The 18,850-nt window shown below is 41.9% G+C and overlaps 2 protein-coding genes across 4 annotated transcripts in view; one reads left to right on the forward strand and one right to left on the reverse strand.

Annotated features, from left to right (window-relative positions):
- ACTA2 (actin alpha 2, smooth muscle) overlaps positions 1-18,547 on the reverse strand; it is a 42,553-nt gene extending 24,006 nt beyond the window's left edge. The window contains exons 1-3 of one of the 2 annotated variants that reach the window (XM_074874884.1): positions 18,271-18,546; positions 16,436-16,957; positions 10,074-10,140 (exon numbers count right to left, since the gene is read on the reverse strand). The gene's annotated coding sequence lies outside the window, so the exon portion shown is untranslated. Of the gene's footprint in view, positions 1-10,073; positions 10,141-16,435; positions 16,958-18,270 lie in introns of both variants that reach the window. The other variant, XM_074874886.1, reaches the window with a different exon arrangement.
- FAS (Fas cell surface death receptor) lies at positions 1,874-16,325 on the forward strand. 2 transcript variants are annotated; one of them, XM_074874888.1, is made up of 9 exons: positions 1,874-1,942; positions 9,601-9,766; positions 10,351-10,485; positions 12,470-12,581; positions 13,085-13,149; positions 13,482-13,565; positions 13,691-13,764; positions 14,257-14,281; positions 15,085-16,325. In XM_074874888.1, the coding sequence occupies exons 1-9, from the start codon at positions 1,913-1,915 to the stop codon at positions 15,498-15,500; spliced, it is 1,107 nt and encodes a 368-aa protein (XP_074730989.1). In that variant the 5' UTR covers positions 1,874-1,912; the 3' UTR covers positions 15,501-16,325. The 2 variants fall into 2 exon arrangements, with proteins under 2 accessions (XP_074730989.1, XP_074730990.1); XM_074874889.1 differs by lacking the exon at positions 13,482-13,565.
- Positions 18,548-18,850: the final 303 nt, after the last annotated feature.

The following is an 18,850-nucleotide window of genomic DNA, read 5'->3' on the forward strand; positions in this document are numbered from 1 at the left end:
TGAATTAAGCTTTAGATGAAAGGTCAGTAAAGAAAATAGTCAAGGCTGCCACTTTTACCAGCTAAAAAAAGCTGCTGCAACCCAAGGAACCGTGCAAAGATGAAAACACTGGCCTTACAGTGCTCACCGATACCAACTCAGGATACTCAAACAACAGACAAAAATTCCTCCAAACACATTGCTGTCTCTTGGTTTGTATCCATTATATATATTTTTAAAAACCCCAAACAGCTGCAGTTATTAACTACATGAGGTGTCACTCCATGTCTTATGCAGACACTATTGTTTTGACAAGAATCTGATGACCTCTCAAATGTCTCTCAAAGCTCCCTACTAAGACAAAAACACTCCACCGCAAAACAGACATATGCATGCAGTCATCACACCCTCGGGGGGGGGGGGGGGGGGGGGGAGAAGAGAGTAAACCACATGCGCGTAACAGAGGTTAGCTACATTAGCGGAAGATGTCGGACAAGTAGGGCAAGAAGTACACTGAGGAGTTACTGAATGCTAAGCGATGCCTGCCGAGGGCCCAGTCGCATCAGGTTCCGTTTTTAGGACAAACAACAATCCCCCAAGTGATAAATTTGGAAACAACTCAGCTTTGGAAACAATAGCAGCCATCCAGATCCGGACGTTACTCGCAGTCCCTACTCCACCCCTACTCACACACAAATTTCCGCTAAAATTAAGAGCCTCGGGGTACACACTGATTTGGGTTTGCCCAGTAGGAACTACAGACATGTAACACAGACACTGCACCCAAGTTCAGTGCTTCTTGTTCACCATACTCCATACTGCCATTGGGAAGGCAAAAAGTTGATTGTTAAAGGATACTCCAAAGGCAGCATCTCTACAAATGCGTCAGCAGTACATTTCGCTTTATCCGGAAGTGGTTAAAAAGCCTGAAATATTTAAAACAGCAGCTATTTTTTGATGTTACGAACCCAGCTTAGCTGTATGGCAGCCAAGAGCAATACCAGCAGAAAATCTAAAGGGTTTCTGAAAATCTGAGTCATAAACACTGAAAAATGGTGTTTAAAATGAAAATGCCAGCTCAGTTGCAACCATGGTCTTCCCAAGGCATCATGTCAAAACCTGAAAGATTAAAACACATATCAATAACCAACACCATCATGTTATTTCTAACACTATGAAGGAGGCCAGACTACCAGCATTTCAACCACTGAAAGCTTGCAGGAAATACACAAGGAGTGACTGGAAATAGCTAGAAAATAGAACCACAGGTTTGAGCAATCCTTTCAATAGAACAGCAAAATGCAGTAGCTTCTGCTGCGGTGAGTTTAGCCTATTCTGGATGACTGCTCCACTCCTATGGATTCAGGACTCCCTGCCCCAAGCCCGACCTTACCAACAGTCCAAAACTGGAGTTTTTGCCCTCGGTGGGGAGACAATTGCTCAACTCACCAGTTGAAGCACATGAAGCAAATGCCTCATGCCCAGCCCGAAGTCTGCTGGCATTTCGCTTTGTGACCTCAGGGCCGTGCCTGGCATTCACAAGTGGGTGCACTCGACCCCATACAGCCCAAACACTTAAGATCCCCGTGGAAGGCGCGGTGCCCGCGGCACCCAAAGGGACCGACCGGCCTGCCCTTGTCTCCCTTTCGCAGAGAGCCGGGGGCTGCCCGCGGGCAGAACTGCCCGTCCCATGCCTGCGGGGTCACCCGGGGGCGCCGACGACGACACCTGCGGGCAGGGCGGGCAAGGGCCAGGGCGGGCACAGGGCAGCGCTGCCGCCTGCCCGCAGCCGGCACCTCCGCGCCCCCCAGCGCTGCGCCGGGCCGGGGGCGGGCCCGCCTCGTGTTTACCAACATGGGAGGAGCCGGCTCCGTGTGGGGAGGGGCCACTTTCGTTTTGCCGAGGTTGTGAGAGAGCGCTGGGCAGCGGCGGTATGGCCCGGAGACTCCTTCCCCCGCTCCTCGTAAGTGTCTGCGCGGGCGGCCGAGCGGGCCGGGCGGGCGAGCGGGCCGGCCGGCCGGGCGAGCGAGCGGGCCGGCGCCTCGCAGCAGGGCGGCGAGGCCAGCAGTAGCCGGTGGGGGGATACGGGGTGCTGCCAGGTCTCTGATCGCCACTGGCCGCAACAAACTGTTTTCCGCGATTTCGGCCAGTTCATTTAGGAGGGGTTTTTTTCCCCCCCTTTAAAAAACCCAACTTCAAGTTCAGGCACTTTATGACTCTATAGTCACTTCTTAGGGTGCCAGATGAGGGGAAGTGGGTGTTGCAGAAAAGCGGAGGGAAAGAAAAGAGGGATGGATGCAGGTGGCTGCCAGGGACAGCGGGTCATGTGCCATCGCTGCTGGGCACCCAGGGACCGCTGCGTCCGCAGCCACGGGGACCCGGCCGGAGACGCTGGCAGGGTGGGTTCCACATCCCAGCGCAGCCAGCACGGTTCAGTCTGTGGCTGGGTATCTGCCCGGGCAAAGACTGCGTTAGCGAAAGCTGACTTGCCCTACGCCTCAGGGATCTGTGACAAAGTGATCTGGTAAAGCAACATAACAGCGAATACCCGTGGTGGAGGAGTTTTGAATCACTACCGACAGTGACCTCGGAAAAACTAGAGAAATAGCCCAAGTCCAGTAGTGGGGCAGGGCCTTCCTTTCTTGCCTTAATCATCCCGGCGCACAGTATGAGTCTCTGCAGCTTCAGAGCTGAGGTCACGTACCTAACCACCATCAGTAAAGTTACCTTCGCAAACACTCATTTTGAAGAGCTACTGTCAACAAGAAAGGTAAGGAAGTGTTTCAGTGTCTGCAGCACCGGGATCTCCACTGGTACAGGTGCATTAGGCCTAAGAGCTGTAGTGGCAGCAGGCTCCTGGGCAGGAGACCCAGACCCTGCCAGTGCAGATGCCCTGGTTCTGCCTATGCTCTGGCAGCCCTGCCCCGAGAACCCAGACATAGGGTAGTGGGGATCAGGCAGGTCGCAGTGAGCCCTGCTGCACAGCAGAGCTGTGACCTGCCTGGAAGTGTAGACGCGATATACAATGCTTCCCCAACCCCAATTCTCACCTATTTCAGAGAGAACTGCCTGGAGCTCACATTCAAAAATCTCTTCATGGTGGGGTTACATTGCTAATGAATGCAGTTTGCTTTGGGGTTTGGCAGGTTAAAATCAGGTGTTTAGGTAAAAACTACTCAAATTCTGACCTGATTTACCATATAACAGGTAGTAAACTACTTAAAGTGTTTGAGAGGGTTATATCCATGCCCCTCCACAAAGCACCAGAGCATAGTTAAATATAAAGAAGGATTTTCATCTGCTGACAGAAGTGTGTATTATCTATTCCTGTACAGGAGCAGCAAAAAACTGGCAGAAATGTCAGTCTAGGTCAGTATCCTGGAACTATTCAGAATATAAAATAAGATCAAAAAATACTTAATTTTATTACACTGCTCCCAGAGAACAAATATAATTTCTTATTTTCCACTTGTTTTCAAATTTCAGTACCCCTCAGAAAGACTGTAGCACTCCCACATACTTTCTGTTTTTAAGAAATTATGGTTTTATTTTTATTAACATGTTGTTACACTACTTATAAATCAGTAAACATGGGCAGCATTTGACATACTAATTTGATTAAACCAGAACATGAATGCAGTTTGTTGAATTGAGACCTCAATTTTACAAGGAATTCCATGTTGCACTAAAGTATAAGCAGTTGCAGGAATAGTCATGCAAAATAGCAATGGCCTACGTAGTTAGAAAACACCTAACTTTATCCTGTAAAACAAGCCTCAAAACCACATACCACTCAGAGACACACTTTAAAGGAATAGGCCGTCTTAAGAGAGTGAAGTGTTACCTAAATATTTTGTAATTACCTGATATGACTACAGAGCAGGCAGCTTTCTGGAACTCTAGAAGACATACCTTTGAAAACAGGACTACTGCATTACTGCACTGACCCTTCTTTCTCATTTCCCAGACAACTAATGCACACATTTAAATGTATACATATAAATAGTCATAAAGTCATGGGATGACCCAAAACTCAAGCGAAAAGTATAAGGGCCCCAATTCTGGAAACATTTGTCTGCTCACTTTTCCACAGTTAACTGCCTTTACTTTGAGGCAACTCACTGAACAAAGAGGAAGTGCCAACAAGAAAACTGTATTGTGTTACAAAAGGAAAAGGGAAAAGAGTTGTTGAATTTCTGCGCTGTCCAGCAATTATTCATCCTTAGCCACAACATCATCAAAGTGAGGTGGGAGCTGTTAATATTGCTCCAACTCTCTCAAATTGTATAGTATTAATTAGATGTTCACTAGTACAGTACTCCTAAAAACGGAAATTAAAAACACAAACAAAATGACCAACCATACAAGCCCCATCCCCCAATATATTGCCATAATTTGCATGTGAGTCAACTGAGATGTGAAATAGTAATGGACTGAATTTGGACAGTGACTATTTTAAGACACTGGACAGTAACTGAGACTTTTTACTCTCACAGGCACCAAACACATGCATCTCACCTGAAACTTAAGAAGCTCAGGATGCTTCTAATTGCGGGGAAATCCCAAGTCCCATTGCTGGGTTTCAGAAGATGGAAATGGATTCTTTTTGTCCCTCTCATAAAAGAATTTAGAACACGAAATACTATTTTTAGTGGTTATTTTGGTGCGAACTATCAACTTCTGCCTTGATGGGACAAAAAGATGGGAAAAAAGATACTGGAGATATTTGAAGCAGAAATCGCTTACCATAGTAAAAGAACTGCAACAGAGAAGTCTCTTAACAAACAGTATGAAATTACTTACTCTTTGAAATAGCCATCCTGACAGGGTTAACACAAGAGAGATTAATTACATAGAAAACTATTAAAATGGAGCTAATTCTAGCAACCATGTGTCAAAAGTACCAGAAGCAAATCAAAACTCAGAAAATGAGTTAAAGTTTTTCTCAGCTCCCACTAGCCAAAAAACGAAGAAAAATCCCTCCCTCCCCCTTTTTTTAACACTTAGAAAGCCCCTGATGAGCTCATGCACGTTGCCCCATGTAATAAATGTGGAGTGGAAAAAAAAAGGCCCACCAGGTTCTGAAGGCATCAGCCTTCACATCCATAGGCATCTATGGATTAGAAATGGGAGAACTGGTTTGCTAAAAATAAAATGTATTATAAAGGTAACAGGAGAAAGCAGAAACATTTTTTTTCTCAGGGTTTGAAGTTTCTTTAAAAAGTCCTGTATGCAAATAACATGTTCACCCGCTTCCAAAGCTGAGATTACATCCCCGTAAGGTAGGTCTGCTGAAACTTCTCAGTTGAAGGAAGTTGACCCACTATGAAGAATACTCTGATACAGGAAGAATTGGAGGCCTGAGAATCCCAAAATGAAACGAGTTTTCAAAGAAACTAAAGTTCTTGTCACTCTGCCCTGGAAACACAATGAAAACAGGTTTTATAAGTCTCCTTAGCAGATGCCTGTTGGTGAAAGCCTTTTGGAGGACTCTGTAGGAGTGAAGAAGGGGGAGGAGGTAGAAAGCTCTCTTAAATGCCTGGGCAATGCAAAAGGAGAGAAACCAAAAAATTTGAGCTCATGTGATAATTTTTATGGATTCTGCTAAGGTCAGATACCCTTGATTGATTGATTTTATTCCCATTGACTGCTTAATTCAGTCTAAGTCTTCAGTTTAGATATGACAACTGTTTTTTAGGTTAAGATGAGAAAGGTAGAAGAGAGCCTCTGTGAGTCATTTTAGGCTGAAAACATACAGCTGCCGTTTGAATGTACACCTCATGAAAAAAGCACCTATCACCCCTGCTTATGTAAAAGCCCCTAAAGTGCTTCCTTTCTGCTATTAGCACTCACTGCTCAGTGACAATAAGGAAAGTAATTAAGGTATGCACAGGAAACTAAATAACTATTGACTTTTTTTCCTATAAGCCACACCAAAATTTTTATATAGGAAATGGACTGCTTTTAAGCAGGAGGAGAAAAGTTTGAAAAAATTAGAGTGTTGCTTTGAAAAATCTCCACAGTTTTCTCATTATTTCTTGTACAGGAAGGCAGTGTAAGACATCCCTGCAAGCAGAACTGATGTAGGTGTTTGGTGCTGCTTAAATGTCAAATTCTGAGAAGTGATCCCCACTTCTTGTAAGTGTACCAGGAAGTTCATCTCCATGAGTGGCAGCAGAGGGCTTCCATCAAAAAAGTGTTATATTTCTGTCCCCCTTCACTGTTTCAGCATAGCTCGTTTGTATAAAAGCATAAGCAAGAGGCAGAGAGTTTGCATGAGGAAAGGCTGTGTCTGTGCACGCATGGTGGTTGCAGACGTTCAGTAAACACACACAAAAAAAAAGTCAGCAGTTTTACTGATAGTAGTAATTCGGAAAAATGTTTTCTTCTTTCATTATATTCCATTTTCTGCACAACTCTGGACATTTTCTTTCTTTGTGCATGCTCTGTGCTTCGCTGGTGCCATTCAGTTTCTCTGCTGTGCCCAGGTACTGTTTGTAGGCGTGTTAGGGCTGTGGTAATCTTCATTCTCCCTCTTTTCTTTGCTGTTGCCCAGGGTCGTTCCTCCTTTCCCCCCCAAAATGGCTTGACTTCTCTATTCTAAAAAAGGGGGAGATTAAAGTGCTGAAAGCAGGATGCAGGGTGTCCCTGTGGGTGCAGAGCTTCGCAGGTGTGGCTGTGAGGGCAGGTGAGGAGGAGGGAGCTGGGCCCTCGCAGCAGGGCAAGCGCCGCTGAGCCAGGGCAGGTTCATCAGAGCATTGGCTGTGGCGTTCGAGCGCAGCAGGGAGCAGGCGGCGGGGCCGGTGCCACACTCCTGACTCACCCTGCTGAGTCACAGTTCCTCCGTCAGCATGGGGAGATGGAGAAGTCATTTCCCCACCAACTTCCTCACGCCACAAGCGGTGTTTGCATTGGCCTGCCACGTGCCCCGGCCATGCCACCTGCGTTCAGGGCTGGAAGCCTTCTGGCACCATCGGCTTTCCCGGAGTAGCCAAAGATCCATCATGCTGCCTTAGGGCCTCCCTGCCCCAGCAGCCACCTCTCTTCCAGACTCTTCTGTTGGCTGAGGCCTTGTGGCAGGCAGGCTGGTCAGGGTGTCACGATCATCCAGCTCTGAGAGCCAGGGCAACGCATGTCCCCCCGGTGTTTTCCTGTGACCATCCCCTCCCTCAACCTAATCTGACACGTGGCAGAGGAGCGATGGAGGTGCAGGGCTTCACCCTGCTTCAGGGAAACCCAAATCAGACTGGACATATGTCCCTGACTATGTTTTAGTAGCTACTTTTTAATTGGACTTTCTATCTCAGTTTTTAGTAAGATGGTTCTCCCGGGCAAAATAAAAACAAATCACGCTAATTTGGCACATCCATTTGACGGCTTCTGTTAAGGCCTTATATTAACTTCTAGCCTTTTGACAACATTATACTGGGATTCAGAGAAGAGCACCCTCAAGGCTTTGGCAGCAAAGGAAGAGAGCGCGCTCAATGGGGGAAGTGACCGGCCAAGCATCTGTACCCACAGTTTCTCAAGTACTAAACTGCTTTTTTAGCAGCTGAAGCTTCTCCTTCAGGTCTAGTAACTAATATTATATGAATTTTAAAACAGGGCTGCTAAGGAAAGAAAATGCTTTTCACCTTCCCACCTCCGAATAGACTAGAGGATCAAAAGAAGTGGCTGCTTTTAGAAGTCAGTGGTCATTGGTTACTTTAATTAGCCACAGATAACACTTTCTTTACTTGAGAGCCTAGTTTGAAATCCAAACCCATTTTTCAGTAAGTTAATATTCAAGATAATCAAAGAGTTTTCTGCATGTAACCAAAGTTACAGTCAGCATCCAAGCAGTTTCACACAAAATCACAAAGATTGAATTAATCAGCCATTAAATATCACCCTCTGGCAGGAAAAAAAAAAAAAAAAAAGAAGTGTAACAATAAAAATAACCAGTCCTCAAATTTTTAGAGAATTCCTTAAATATATATGTCCCTTGTTGTTAGCATTAATACAGTCAAATTTCTATTAATCTGCAATTCAAAAGTGTTCAAAGATAATCAACCATTCAGAATTAACCTCCTTCAAATACCCAAGATGAAATTAAAAGTAAGTGATTCTAGTCAAGGTGTTTTGCATGTTGATGTAAAATTTGAGCGAATCTGTGATCTGTAGGACTTTTAGTCCATGCAGTGCACCACTGGTATGAGGATTTGGCAGTTCCTTTGTACTGCACCTCATTCCCCACTAATCTCCTTTCCAAAAAAGGTACCCTGCTCCCCCTCTCCTTCACAACTTGGCCTATTCTTTCATTTTTGCCAAGGATAATAGGATTGTTCCATTTCTTCACAGGCATAATTTTCCCCCCCTTCCTCAGTATCCCTCACAGTGTGTATCTGAGTCTTTTGTAACATACGAAACAATATTTTTTTAATTAAAGAGGAGCAAGAACAGTGACTGTAGAGCTCAGTTTAGATGTTAAGACTTCAAACTCTTCAAGACAAGGACTGTCTTAATTTTTCTGTTACAGGTCCACACAGATAGTTAGTAATACACAAGTAAAATAAATCGTGAAAATGTTAAAATCAGTCCAAACTATCAGCAGAAACTGGATTAAGTAAACAGAGGCTGGCTGTCTTCACAGTGTCCTACATGATAATATTTTTAGGAGGGAATCTGGTTCTCCTGCCAACAAGCATTACATAGCTCCACTATACAGACAGTCTCATCAGACTTAGTGCATGCAAAGTATATACAGAATTCCCCACAAGGCATTGCCAAGAAGGAGGCAAAGTATCTATCCTTCTCATTTTCCCACCTTATTCCAAAAGAGAAAAAAAGAATGGTTTGGCTTTTGATCCACAGTGCTTTCTTATTATCATGAAAATAGGCAGGACAGTGATGGCTAGTAAAAGTTACTACTGACTAGTAACAGGAAAAAAATTTAAAAAACAAGCACTACGCAATTCAACTTGACGGTGCGTTCAAAGAAATAGGTCAGGGTATAAATGAATTTGAAAGGAGAGTGATAGTTTCAGGAATACGTAGGCATCATCTACTAAGGAGAAAAATAATTGAGTTGGAAACCAAAGTGAGAACAAGATAATTTTAGAAATAGGGTATTTCTGGCCGAGATTAAAACATTTCTTTTTTTTTTTTTTTTTTTTTTCTTCAAAGATGCATTAATACTGTTCAGTTTGCAAGCAACAGTAGGGTGGCAAGAAATTAAGAAAGGTATCATTTGAATTAAGGAAGTTCTGTGTGGAAGATTATTATTACTGGCTAAGAAAGGGCAGATTTAGGCACAGTGATCTGAGGCAGAGAAAGCTCTTTAAGAAAATAATGGGAGCTCCTTTGCACTATAATTAGGCATATGAGGTCATCTGCTACAACTCAGATATATCGGCCTGTTCTCAAGCATTAATGTTCAAATGTTGTGGTAGGGTTGATAGCATTAAATCTGTGTCCTCAATGTCCATTAACTCTTCTGAAGTAATCAACAACTTTAATAAGGGGGTGATTATCAATGTTTAGCAATGAAGTAACAGTACTGATGTAGCTCTGTGCTAGCAGTAAAACACACCTACAGTCCTTGACAGGTTTTTTGTATAACTCGCTGTTCTTCTCTCCTAGGTGGTTGTCTTAATTATTGAAACTCAGTGCAAAAATGATACTGAAGCTCTAGTACACATAGCATACAATAAATTAATTACAAGAAGGATCATTGCTAAGAGGGAAATTAAGTGTAAGCTGGATGAATACAATTTAGGTGATCAGTGTTGCAAGAAATGTGAACGTGGTGAGTATCATTAAGACAGTGTTGAAAAGTCATTAAGAATGGAAACCACAACATGCACAATTGCTTTCTGCTGGGATAGCTAAGCAGCATGCTGCAGTTTCCTGGATGCAGTGCTTCATTGTAGCTGTATCTTTCTCTATTACAGGACATCAGACACTTGAAAAGTATTTATTGAGCTCAGTGCACCAAGAACTTTTCACTACAGATAGTAGTTCTCACATAACATGCTTGTCACAAAAGAACCAAGAATCACACACGCATCTTTGAGAGAGGTTAAAAAAGTGCAAGCACAGGCTTTTTTGCCTACCAGACTCCATATATTCGTGGGTTTTCCAATTTTGCACATACAGTTTTGTTTGGTGTGTTCTTCAGTCCTAAATTGGAGGAAGAGGAGGGAAATCAGATCTTACATATACTACATTCCTGAAGAACATATATGTATGCATAAACAGTATAGATTCTGTCCATATTTGTAAATCAAAAAGTATTAGGGATTACAAAGAAAGTCAGACATAGGTCTTAGAGCTGATGGCTTCTGTTCAGATGTATTGCGAATCTTAATTCTTGTCTTTCTGTCTCTACAGGTTTTGTTAAAAATATCACCTGCCCAACAAATACTAACAAACATTGTGTTGCATGTGAAAATGGAAAGGAGTACACAGATCATGTCAACGATTTGAACAAGTGTTTGAGATGCCATTCATGTGACAGCGTATTCGGTGCGTCTATAGAAATAGCAACTCTAGCAGTGACTCTTTTTTGATACAGGATTTGACTGAAAAATCTTCACAGTCCCTGAATAGTGGGTAGCATGCAGATTAAAATGTTTCAGTGGTAGTACGTGAAGGAATTTATGACAGTTTATCATCCAGTTCCCTTTCATCAAGCACAAAGTAGGAAGAAGAACAAGCTATGTTGGTCCATTATTTCTCCCTATATCTGCTGTTGCTCAACCAAAGCAGTCCTTGCAAAGCAGACCCTATACAAACTGGTTAGAGTCAAGGAAGAAAAGTGCTGTCTCTTCTTTGCCCTCTATTTAAAAGAGGGGTGTTGTAAGAAGCAGGAATGGGAGAATTCCCGATGGTTTCTTCTGTAGTCTTTCATGTAATTAATAATATTATTTAAAATTGATGGAGCAGATAGAGTGATATCTTTCATGCATTCAAGATGGTGTGTGGGATATAGGGTCAATTATGAGACTGTGGGGCATGCCCGATGGGGTCAGACCAATGGTCCACCTACCCCAGTATTCTGCATTCAGCAGTGGAGGCAAGAGATGCTATTTAGAGAAAACACAAACAAACCTCTTTACTTTCTGTGGTCTGTTCCCTGCAAAGTCTACCAGCATCCATAGCTGTAGGAGAGGACATAAGAAGGTCCATCCCTACCTAGTAATTTAAGTATCTATTTGGGAGCCCTTTGTGCATGAACCTGCTGGGGGACACCAGGTTCCAGAAATTCACTACCTTTTGCATAAATACCCATCACAGATTTTTTTTTTTTTTTAAATCCATTAAACTGATATCCTACCAGTTCCAAGAGGTGTCCTGTAGTTCTAGTATAGTTGGATTTAGGGAATGATAGTTCTGCATTCCTCATATCCAAAAATCGAGTTTAGTGGGCAGAGAGACAGCTCTTAACTCCAGTATGGTTGTACTCTGATCACCTGCTGAAATATCAGTCTTTAGTGCTTTCCCCTTCCTGTAACACCTCCACATGTATAGAATATTTTCCTCTCATTAGCTACTATAATAAACATTTTTGGATGGGTAATGAAGTTAAGTACAGCAAAACAATTCAGTATTTTGTACAGGGCCACAAAGCAAACTGTTAGTTAAACTGAAGTGGTAAAAATGGGTAATGGGATGACTAGCCACATTGTCACACAGACTATAATGTAGTTGAAGAGAAGTCAGTAGAAGAAATTAGGCGGGAGGAAAATTACCACTGAAGTTCCATGAGAACCATTCTTAGGATCATTCATGTTTGAGATTTCCATGAATGGCTTCAGCACTGGTTTCACAGTAGAGCTTCATCAAATTTTGAAAGTTATCATGGTTTCCCATTACAGCAGGGCACTGAATGTGATCACTCAAAAGTTTGCTTCTACTCCTATATGCCTATGAAAATAGCTTTCATAGTAATTTTTAATGCAGAAATAATTTTTCATAGATGAAGATAGCTTCATCATATACACTGAGGACAGGAGAAAATTAATTCACTTGTGTTGATACTTAAGCAGGGAATGTGTTAGCTAAAAGGTGGAGTGGAATTCCTCTCCATTGGAGGGCCTTAAGAAGAGATAAAACTTCTTGTCTGTCAGGGAGGGTAAAGAACCTGGCTCTGACATCAAGCAGGGAGATGGGCTATGTGATCTGAGTTTCCTTCTGGCTTTATACTTCCGAATATGAGAAGGAAGCTGACATTTGGAGAAGCCACATGAGTCTGGTTCGAGCAAGTACTTTGCTGTGTGGTCAGGTTTTTGAGCTCTTGGCCAGCAGAGGTCTCATTGCCAGCTCCTTATTTCCAGTACTCTGGCAGCAGCACTCCTTATAAAGGCTATGTTTTTAGAATTAAGCCTCACCAACGCCAGCAGTGGTAGAGCTAAAAGCCCGTAAGTCTGAGGACAAGAGCTTGTGAGCAGAGGTCTGCTTTTATAGCCTACTTTTTTCAAACTAACAACCTTTAAGAAATTTATTTTAGGTTTGGAGGTTGCAAAGAACTGTACCCCAGCACAGAACACAGAATGCACCTGTGCAAAGAACCATTTCTGCAATTCTTCTGTACCGTGTAGCCATTGCAATCCATGTACCATGTAAGTTTATGCCTTCATTGTTAAATAGGAAATTATTAATATCTTATATTATCACACCTTTTTTCCAGCCAGTTTCAAGACAGAGGCTAAGGTAATGTACAACCTGAGGGAAAACATACTAGTTTTCCTTTGCACTTAGCTTGTTGAGGTGACTTAGCTCAGTCAACTTAACTTCCATCCATGCAGGCTTTCCAAAGGCACGTAGAAAAACTTGTATACATCCACCAAGTCTGTATATACTTTTCAAAAAAATGTAGTGAAGTATCTGAGCTTTCCTGTTGTCTTTGTGTGATCTATTGTTACATCTAGAAAATAATTTCCACACTTTTTTCCACTCCCATACCTTTCCGTGCCATTTTCATACCTGTTAAATTCCAAACTTCAGCATCTTGATATATGAAATATTTAGCTGATAAAAAGTGTTAGAAGACTTTTATTTTCTCTCTTGACAGAGTTAAAAAGAGAGAAACAAACTCCATAATTTTTGTTCATGTTTTCTGCAGATGTGAAAGCGGCGTAGTTGAAAAACAATGTACTTCAACTTCAGACACTGTGTGTGGAATGAAAGGTACCATTTTAAAACCTAGCATGGTCTAGCATCTGCTGTATTTTGAGAGGCTATTGCAATTGTACTGTTCTACACAATGGCCCATAGTGATTCCTGACAGTTCAGAGCATCATATTTACTCAGCCCTGTACTGACTGTGTAGATGTAGGAGCTATTGCTCCTTTTTAGGGGTGACTCATGATAGGTAAGACTTTAACAAAGAGGTAGCTTCTGCTATTAGGAGACAACGGAATGGTTTTTATAATCTGACGCAATCTTGTTTAAAATTTAGTGTGTTGCTGTGTTGCATTTCTTGACTTAACTTCCATGTAATGTTTCTAATGTTCCAACAGAAACAGGAGTGACAGGGCAGGCCATTGCTGTGATAATTGTGTTAGTAGTACTACTACCACTAATAGCTGGAGCAATAATCTGCTGTAAGTGATTCCCTATTCCTTATTCCTATCATACTCTGAATAAGATACTCAGTTGCTTTTTCAGATATAATTTTATATTCTTGATCTACTCTGTCCTGGATTTTAAAAATGCTTTTTTGTTTCAGACAAGAGAAAACAGAGGGGTCTTACTATCAAGGAGAACCTAGGTGAAGTAATCCCCAAAACAGAGGTTTCTTATGTAAGTATTGTTGCTTAGATCACAAAAACCTCACCTTCATGCAAGGAACTTTGTTCCATTTAAATTATACTGGACTCCCCAAGCATGCCTCTCTTCTATGACATTAATGAAGTAAGTTTCACCACAAGGACTCTTTTGGGAGAAGTAAGAGAAACCCTGTATTATTTCTTCAGGATTTGTTGACATGCTTCCTACGTTACATGACCAAGATCAAAATTCCATATATCATCAGGCATCCGCTGACCCAGGGTACCTATCCCCATGAGTACTTTTAGGCAATAGCAGTTGTGAGGCAATTCCCCAAGCTTACCCAAGTCAAAAGAGACCTGTCTGTCTGATCTGATTCCCTCGCTTATAAAACAGGGGAATCGTGGAGAAAACTAAAAGAAAATTACGGAAGTCAAGTGTCATAAAATGTGTTTATCCTCTTCTACAAGGTTGGTGTTTTACAAAACTTGTTTCTACTCATTTCTTTCTTGCTTCTCTTTTCAGGAGAATGTACCTCTCATATACACAGGTAGGAGACAAATAATTTCTCAAAATTCTATAGAAGAAAAAAAAAATACAGACATGTAAATCCTACACTAAAAAAGGGTATTTTTTATGTAGACTTTGCCACTGCCTAGAGCTGTCATTCTAGCACAACACTTATTAAAGAAATGACAGTTCATATTATGCTTATTAAGGCATTTAATGGTATTATGAAAGTTTTGCCTTAGGAGGAACTTCTGTTGTATAGAAAACAATTACTAATTGACAATAGGTGAATTTCTATTCTGCATGTGGTACAGACACTAGGAGGCAGCAAACTGGATTTCTATGATCATGGATAATTACAATAGTGGCGTAGTCCCACATACAGCAATGGGATCACAGAAACCTACCTTATGTTCAAGGGCAAATCCACAGTAGTAACACACAATAGGAAAAGAACATAAGCTCCAAGGCTGTATGACAACAAAAGACCTGTCCTGTTCCAGGACCTTTCCCAAAGCTATTTTCAGCAAAACAGGTACATGAGGGATGACCAGCCTTTACTGATAGAGGAGGACAGAATAGGTTACGTTGGGAACTGAGATTCTATTTCAAGTGGTAGAAAGCAATATGGATGCAACCCTAAATATCTGAATTACCTAGCATTTGGTAGGAATATGTAAAAGCAGACTCTCTATATATTGTAAAAAATCACATGTAAAAGATAGTCATGAATACCTGAAACTTAATCTGTTTTGGATAGGAAAAGTATCAACTCTGACCACATGTGATAAAAAGCAGTAAGATGTAAGTGCCAAGAGCATTAATTTCATTTTATGCTTCTAGATGTTGACCTGAGCAGCCATGTTGCTGGTATTGTGGAGGAGATGACACTCCAAGAAGTCAAGACATTTGTTCGTAATCACAAAGTACCAGAACCTGTCATAGATCAAACTCTTCGGGATTATTTTAGTGATACATCTGAACAGAAGATTAAGCTGTTTCAAGTCTGGTATCAAAGACATGGGATAAAAGGAGCCTATGGAACCCTAATAAGCAGCCTGAGAGAGTTTAAAATGTGCACTGCAGCTGATAAAATTGAGGAAAAACTGAAGGCAGCTGTTTCCAGGTGTCAGGATGGGGGACAGTCTTATAATGATGACACTGAGCAAAGCCAAACCTGCACTCAGGAGGGTGGAAACTGTTACAATGATAGTGCTGAGCGAAGTAAAACCTATTCTGGTAGTTTGGAAGAGACATAGGACAGAATCATTTGACAATTATTTCTGACTGAATTAGTATTTTTCTAACAATATAAATAACAAAGCTTTTAAATGCCATTTTCATTGGCAGTTCTGATTGATTCAAGGAAGTTATAATATGAACAAGAAATAATTATGATTTTTGTAGCAATATCTTTCCTTTAAAAAAAGTTTTAGCATTTTTTTGGTTGTTAAGAACTGGGAGCAGTTTTATGGCTTATTTAACTAAAAGCTACAATATAAGAGTCCAGCTATAAGATTCACTACCAGAAGAAAAAAGTAGTCATTATTTGAAGAAAGGGTTTAGTCTAAATGTATGGTCCTGTATTACTTAATTGATGTCATGTTTTGCTTACATTAAAATTGTGGGATGTTGCATTTGTCAAAGTCAAAACTCTGGTGTTAAGAGTCTATGAAGTGTACTAGGAAGAATACTTGAACAAATTATTATATAATATACACCTGATTAGTTTGGAATATAGGTGTTGCTGTGGAATTAAATTCTACTCTGTTGTAAATGGGATTTCTCCCTTGTATAAAAGTACCCATGTGTGTGTATATATGTGCCAGTTTTCTACGAAAAAGCTCTCAGTGCTAAGTAAAAATTATTATTTCCCTTGTTCCCTGCAATGATTGCAAGCCTTTTCTAATGTTAAAAACCTTCAAATAAGCAGGAGCTGAAGCAGCACAGCAGAACCATGATTTTTGGAAGGCAACCTGCAGAAGCTGTGAAGTCTCCATAAGCAAGTGTGCAATGCTAGCTTTTCTAATGCAGGAATTGATACAATGAAAACATCATTGTCATTAAAAAACATAAAAACCCCACATAGCGTACGACTTTTTCCTTCTTATTGCGCAACCTTTTTAGGTTTTCTTTTACTCAGGTTAATAAATCACTAAAAGGGAGAGCACACTCCTGAAAAAAGACACCTTACCTTTCTTCGATCACAGAGCACAGAGGGCTTGGCTCATACATTCAAAGAACTAGTAGTGCTGGCTGCTTTGCAGTGAGGCTTTTCCCACCCACACATCCATTTATGCAGTTTCACAAAATCTTTCAACAGACAAGGAGTCCTCGCTGGAAAGGTTTGATTTTTCCAGGTCACGCAATAAGCAGAATGACTTTCTTCTTTCGATCCGCAATCAGTTCCCTACAGGGAATCTCCAGCCAGTGTTAAGAGTTTGCCAGAACAGAGGAGGCCTGCCTAGGCTCACTCCCACCAGCCAGCCAGGGTGTGCTGGTGTGTGGGGTAGGGTCCAATTGCTGCCACCTGGCCCCAGGGGTGTAGAAAGGGCAGGGCAGATCTGGCAGCAGGGTGTCAGGCACTGGCAATCAACACTTGGTCAAGGCTGGGTGCACACAGCTGTGTAGGGTTGCTCCAAAAGGTCATGTTGCTGGAAGCAAGGTGCCTGGGAGGGCAACACGTGACCCTTGAAAACAGCTAGAAAGCAGGACCCTGAAAGGAAAGGCAGGACTTAGATTAGCTTCAAAAACTTAAAGCCTTTCATAGACTTGACCTGTCAGAGATCTGAAGGACAGAGCATGTTTTGTTGCCAAGCCCAGACCGAGTTTAGGGTGTACAGCTCTTCCCCAGGTCTCAAGCACCACATAGATGCTAAGTACTTGTAACAACCTTCCACCCCACTTTGGAGCCTCTTGCCTCATAACTTTTCAGCACTTTCTAAGTGTCTAATCAATAAGCTTGCCACTACTATACTGCCAAAATCCCCTCGCTGTGCTGGTTTTCAAAGGCAAACCTTCAGGCTGCTTTAGTAGCCATGCACCAAATTTGTACACCTATGGACTGATTAAGGCATAACATTGTATAAATGACTTGTGTCTGTGCTATCTGTGTACAGATCTGACATGCTGCAACAGTGTGTTGCTCATTGCCATGTTTTGGCCAGGCTCCACATATATAAAAGAATTAAATGCCTGCCTTTCAGAAAAGCAGCACGACAGGGGTGTGGGCTGTGCCATCTTTCCTAGGTTGCAGTTATGCAGAAGCACAGCCAAGACCAGAAGGAAGGAAAACTCCATGCTCTCACAAGCCCTGGTAGACAGGCTGCTCCCTGTACCATGTCCCACCCAGGAAGGCATAAATATAGCTTAAAGGTACGTTGGCAGGTGCTTGGCTTGAACTTTGGCTTTTCTTGCCTTCTGGCCTTATCTCTCAAAGTGAGGCATCTGGCCACCAGAAATAGAGGTTGTCCACCTCCCAGGGCTTCAGTGGGTCAGCTAGTATAACTGATCTGAACTAGGCAGATCTTAAAATGGAGGCATCAAACCTCATAAATTTGTGGCAGTGAAATAGAAATTTTTCTCTCATCACACTGGAATTCCCCAACCTCAGTATAACGAGGATGGTTAAAAAAAAAAAAAAAGTCCCTGAGCAATGAGTCATACTCTCCTTTGGAGATGTCTGCAAGGCTAAACCCAGACTGCCATTAACTCTAGTGGTTAGCATACATCATAATTTTTCTTCTTAACTGTAACATTGTGCATCAAATAAGAGGATTAATTATACTGTGCAGTTGGTTTTTCAAAAGAGTGCATATATGTCTACATTGCAGTCAGCAGTGCTGCATAGAACTATCTGAGCAAGATAAAAGTACCTGGACCAGGGACTGAAAGTGATTTTTGCTGACCCACGGTAACACACCCAGCTTTCCATTGCCTCCTGCTTCTGGCCCCATTTTCAAACTAGGGCTGCACAGGAAAATCATGCTAAGCAGGTTATATTAGCACTGTTTCACCTTTTACTCTCACCTTTTATTCTCAGAAGGAAAGTCCATACAGAGTCTCATGCTGATAAGCAACGTGACTGTCACCACCTTAGCTGCTCGCTGAAATATGGTTCTGGTATCTTTATGCTGCGCACTTTGTGCACTTGCCATGTCCAGCCTCTTTCTCCCAAACAACAAGGCTGTGTCATGAGCAGCGTAAAATAACTCTTTCTCAGCTTTAGGTAGGGAAAAAAAAATTAAAAATGAAAGCGATAGAAATTACTTGGAAAACTGAAACTCCCGTTTTATGAAAACCCAGCATCAGAAAAGCAAATGGAAAGTGAAACAAGCTTGCCCAGGGAATGAGTTGGCACATTTTGAAAAGCATATTACAAAGGGGAAGCTCCCTCTCCAGGAAGCCAAAACTTTGCAGAACACTTGCATTTGTTATTTAAATAGTAAAACCAGAACAATTGTTATTTAAAAATAACAACCATAGAAGAACAAGAACATAGAAATAAAAAGCCAAAAGTGTGATCTTCAGTCCCCTGCAAATCGAAAGTGACCACACGAGTGAGGGGTCTGTTCAGAAATTCCACGATCTGTGCACACCCACCCCATCT

The sequence above is a fragment of the Strix uralensis genome, chromosome 7, assembly GCF_047716275.1.
Source record: "Strix uralensis isolate ZFMK-TIS-50842 chromosome 7, bStrUra1, whole genome shotgun sequence".
Lineage (NCBI taxonomy): Eukaryota > Metazoa > Chordata > Aves > Strigiformes > Strigidae > Strix > Strix uralensis.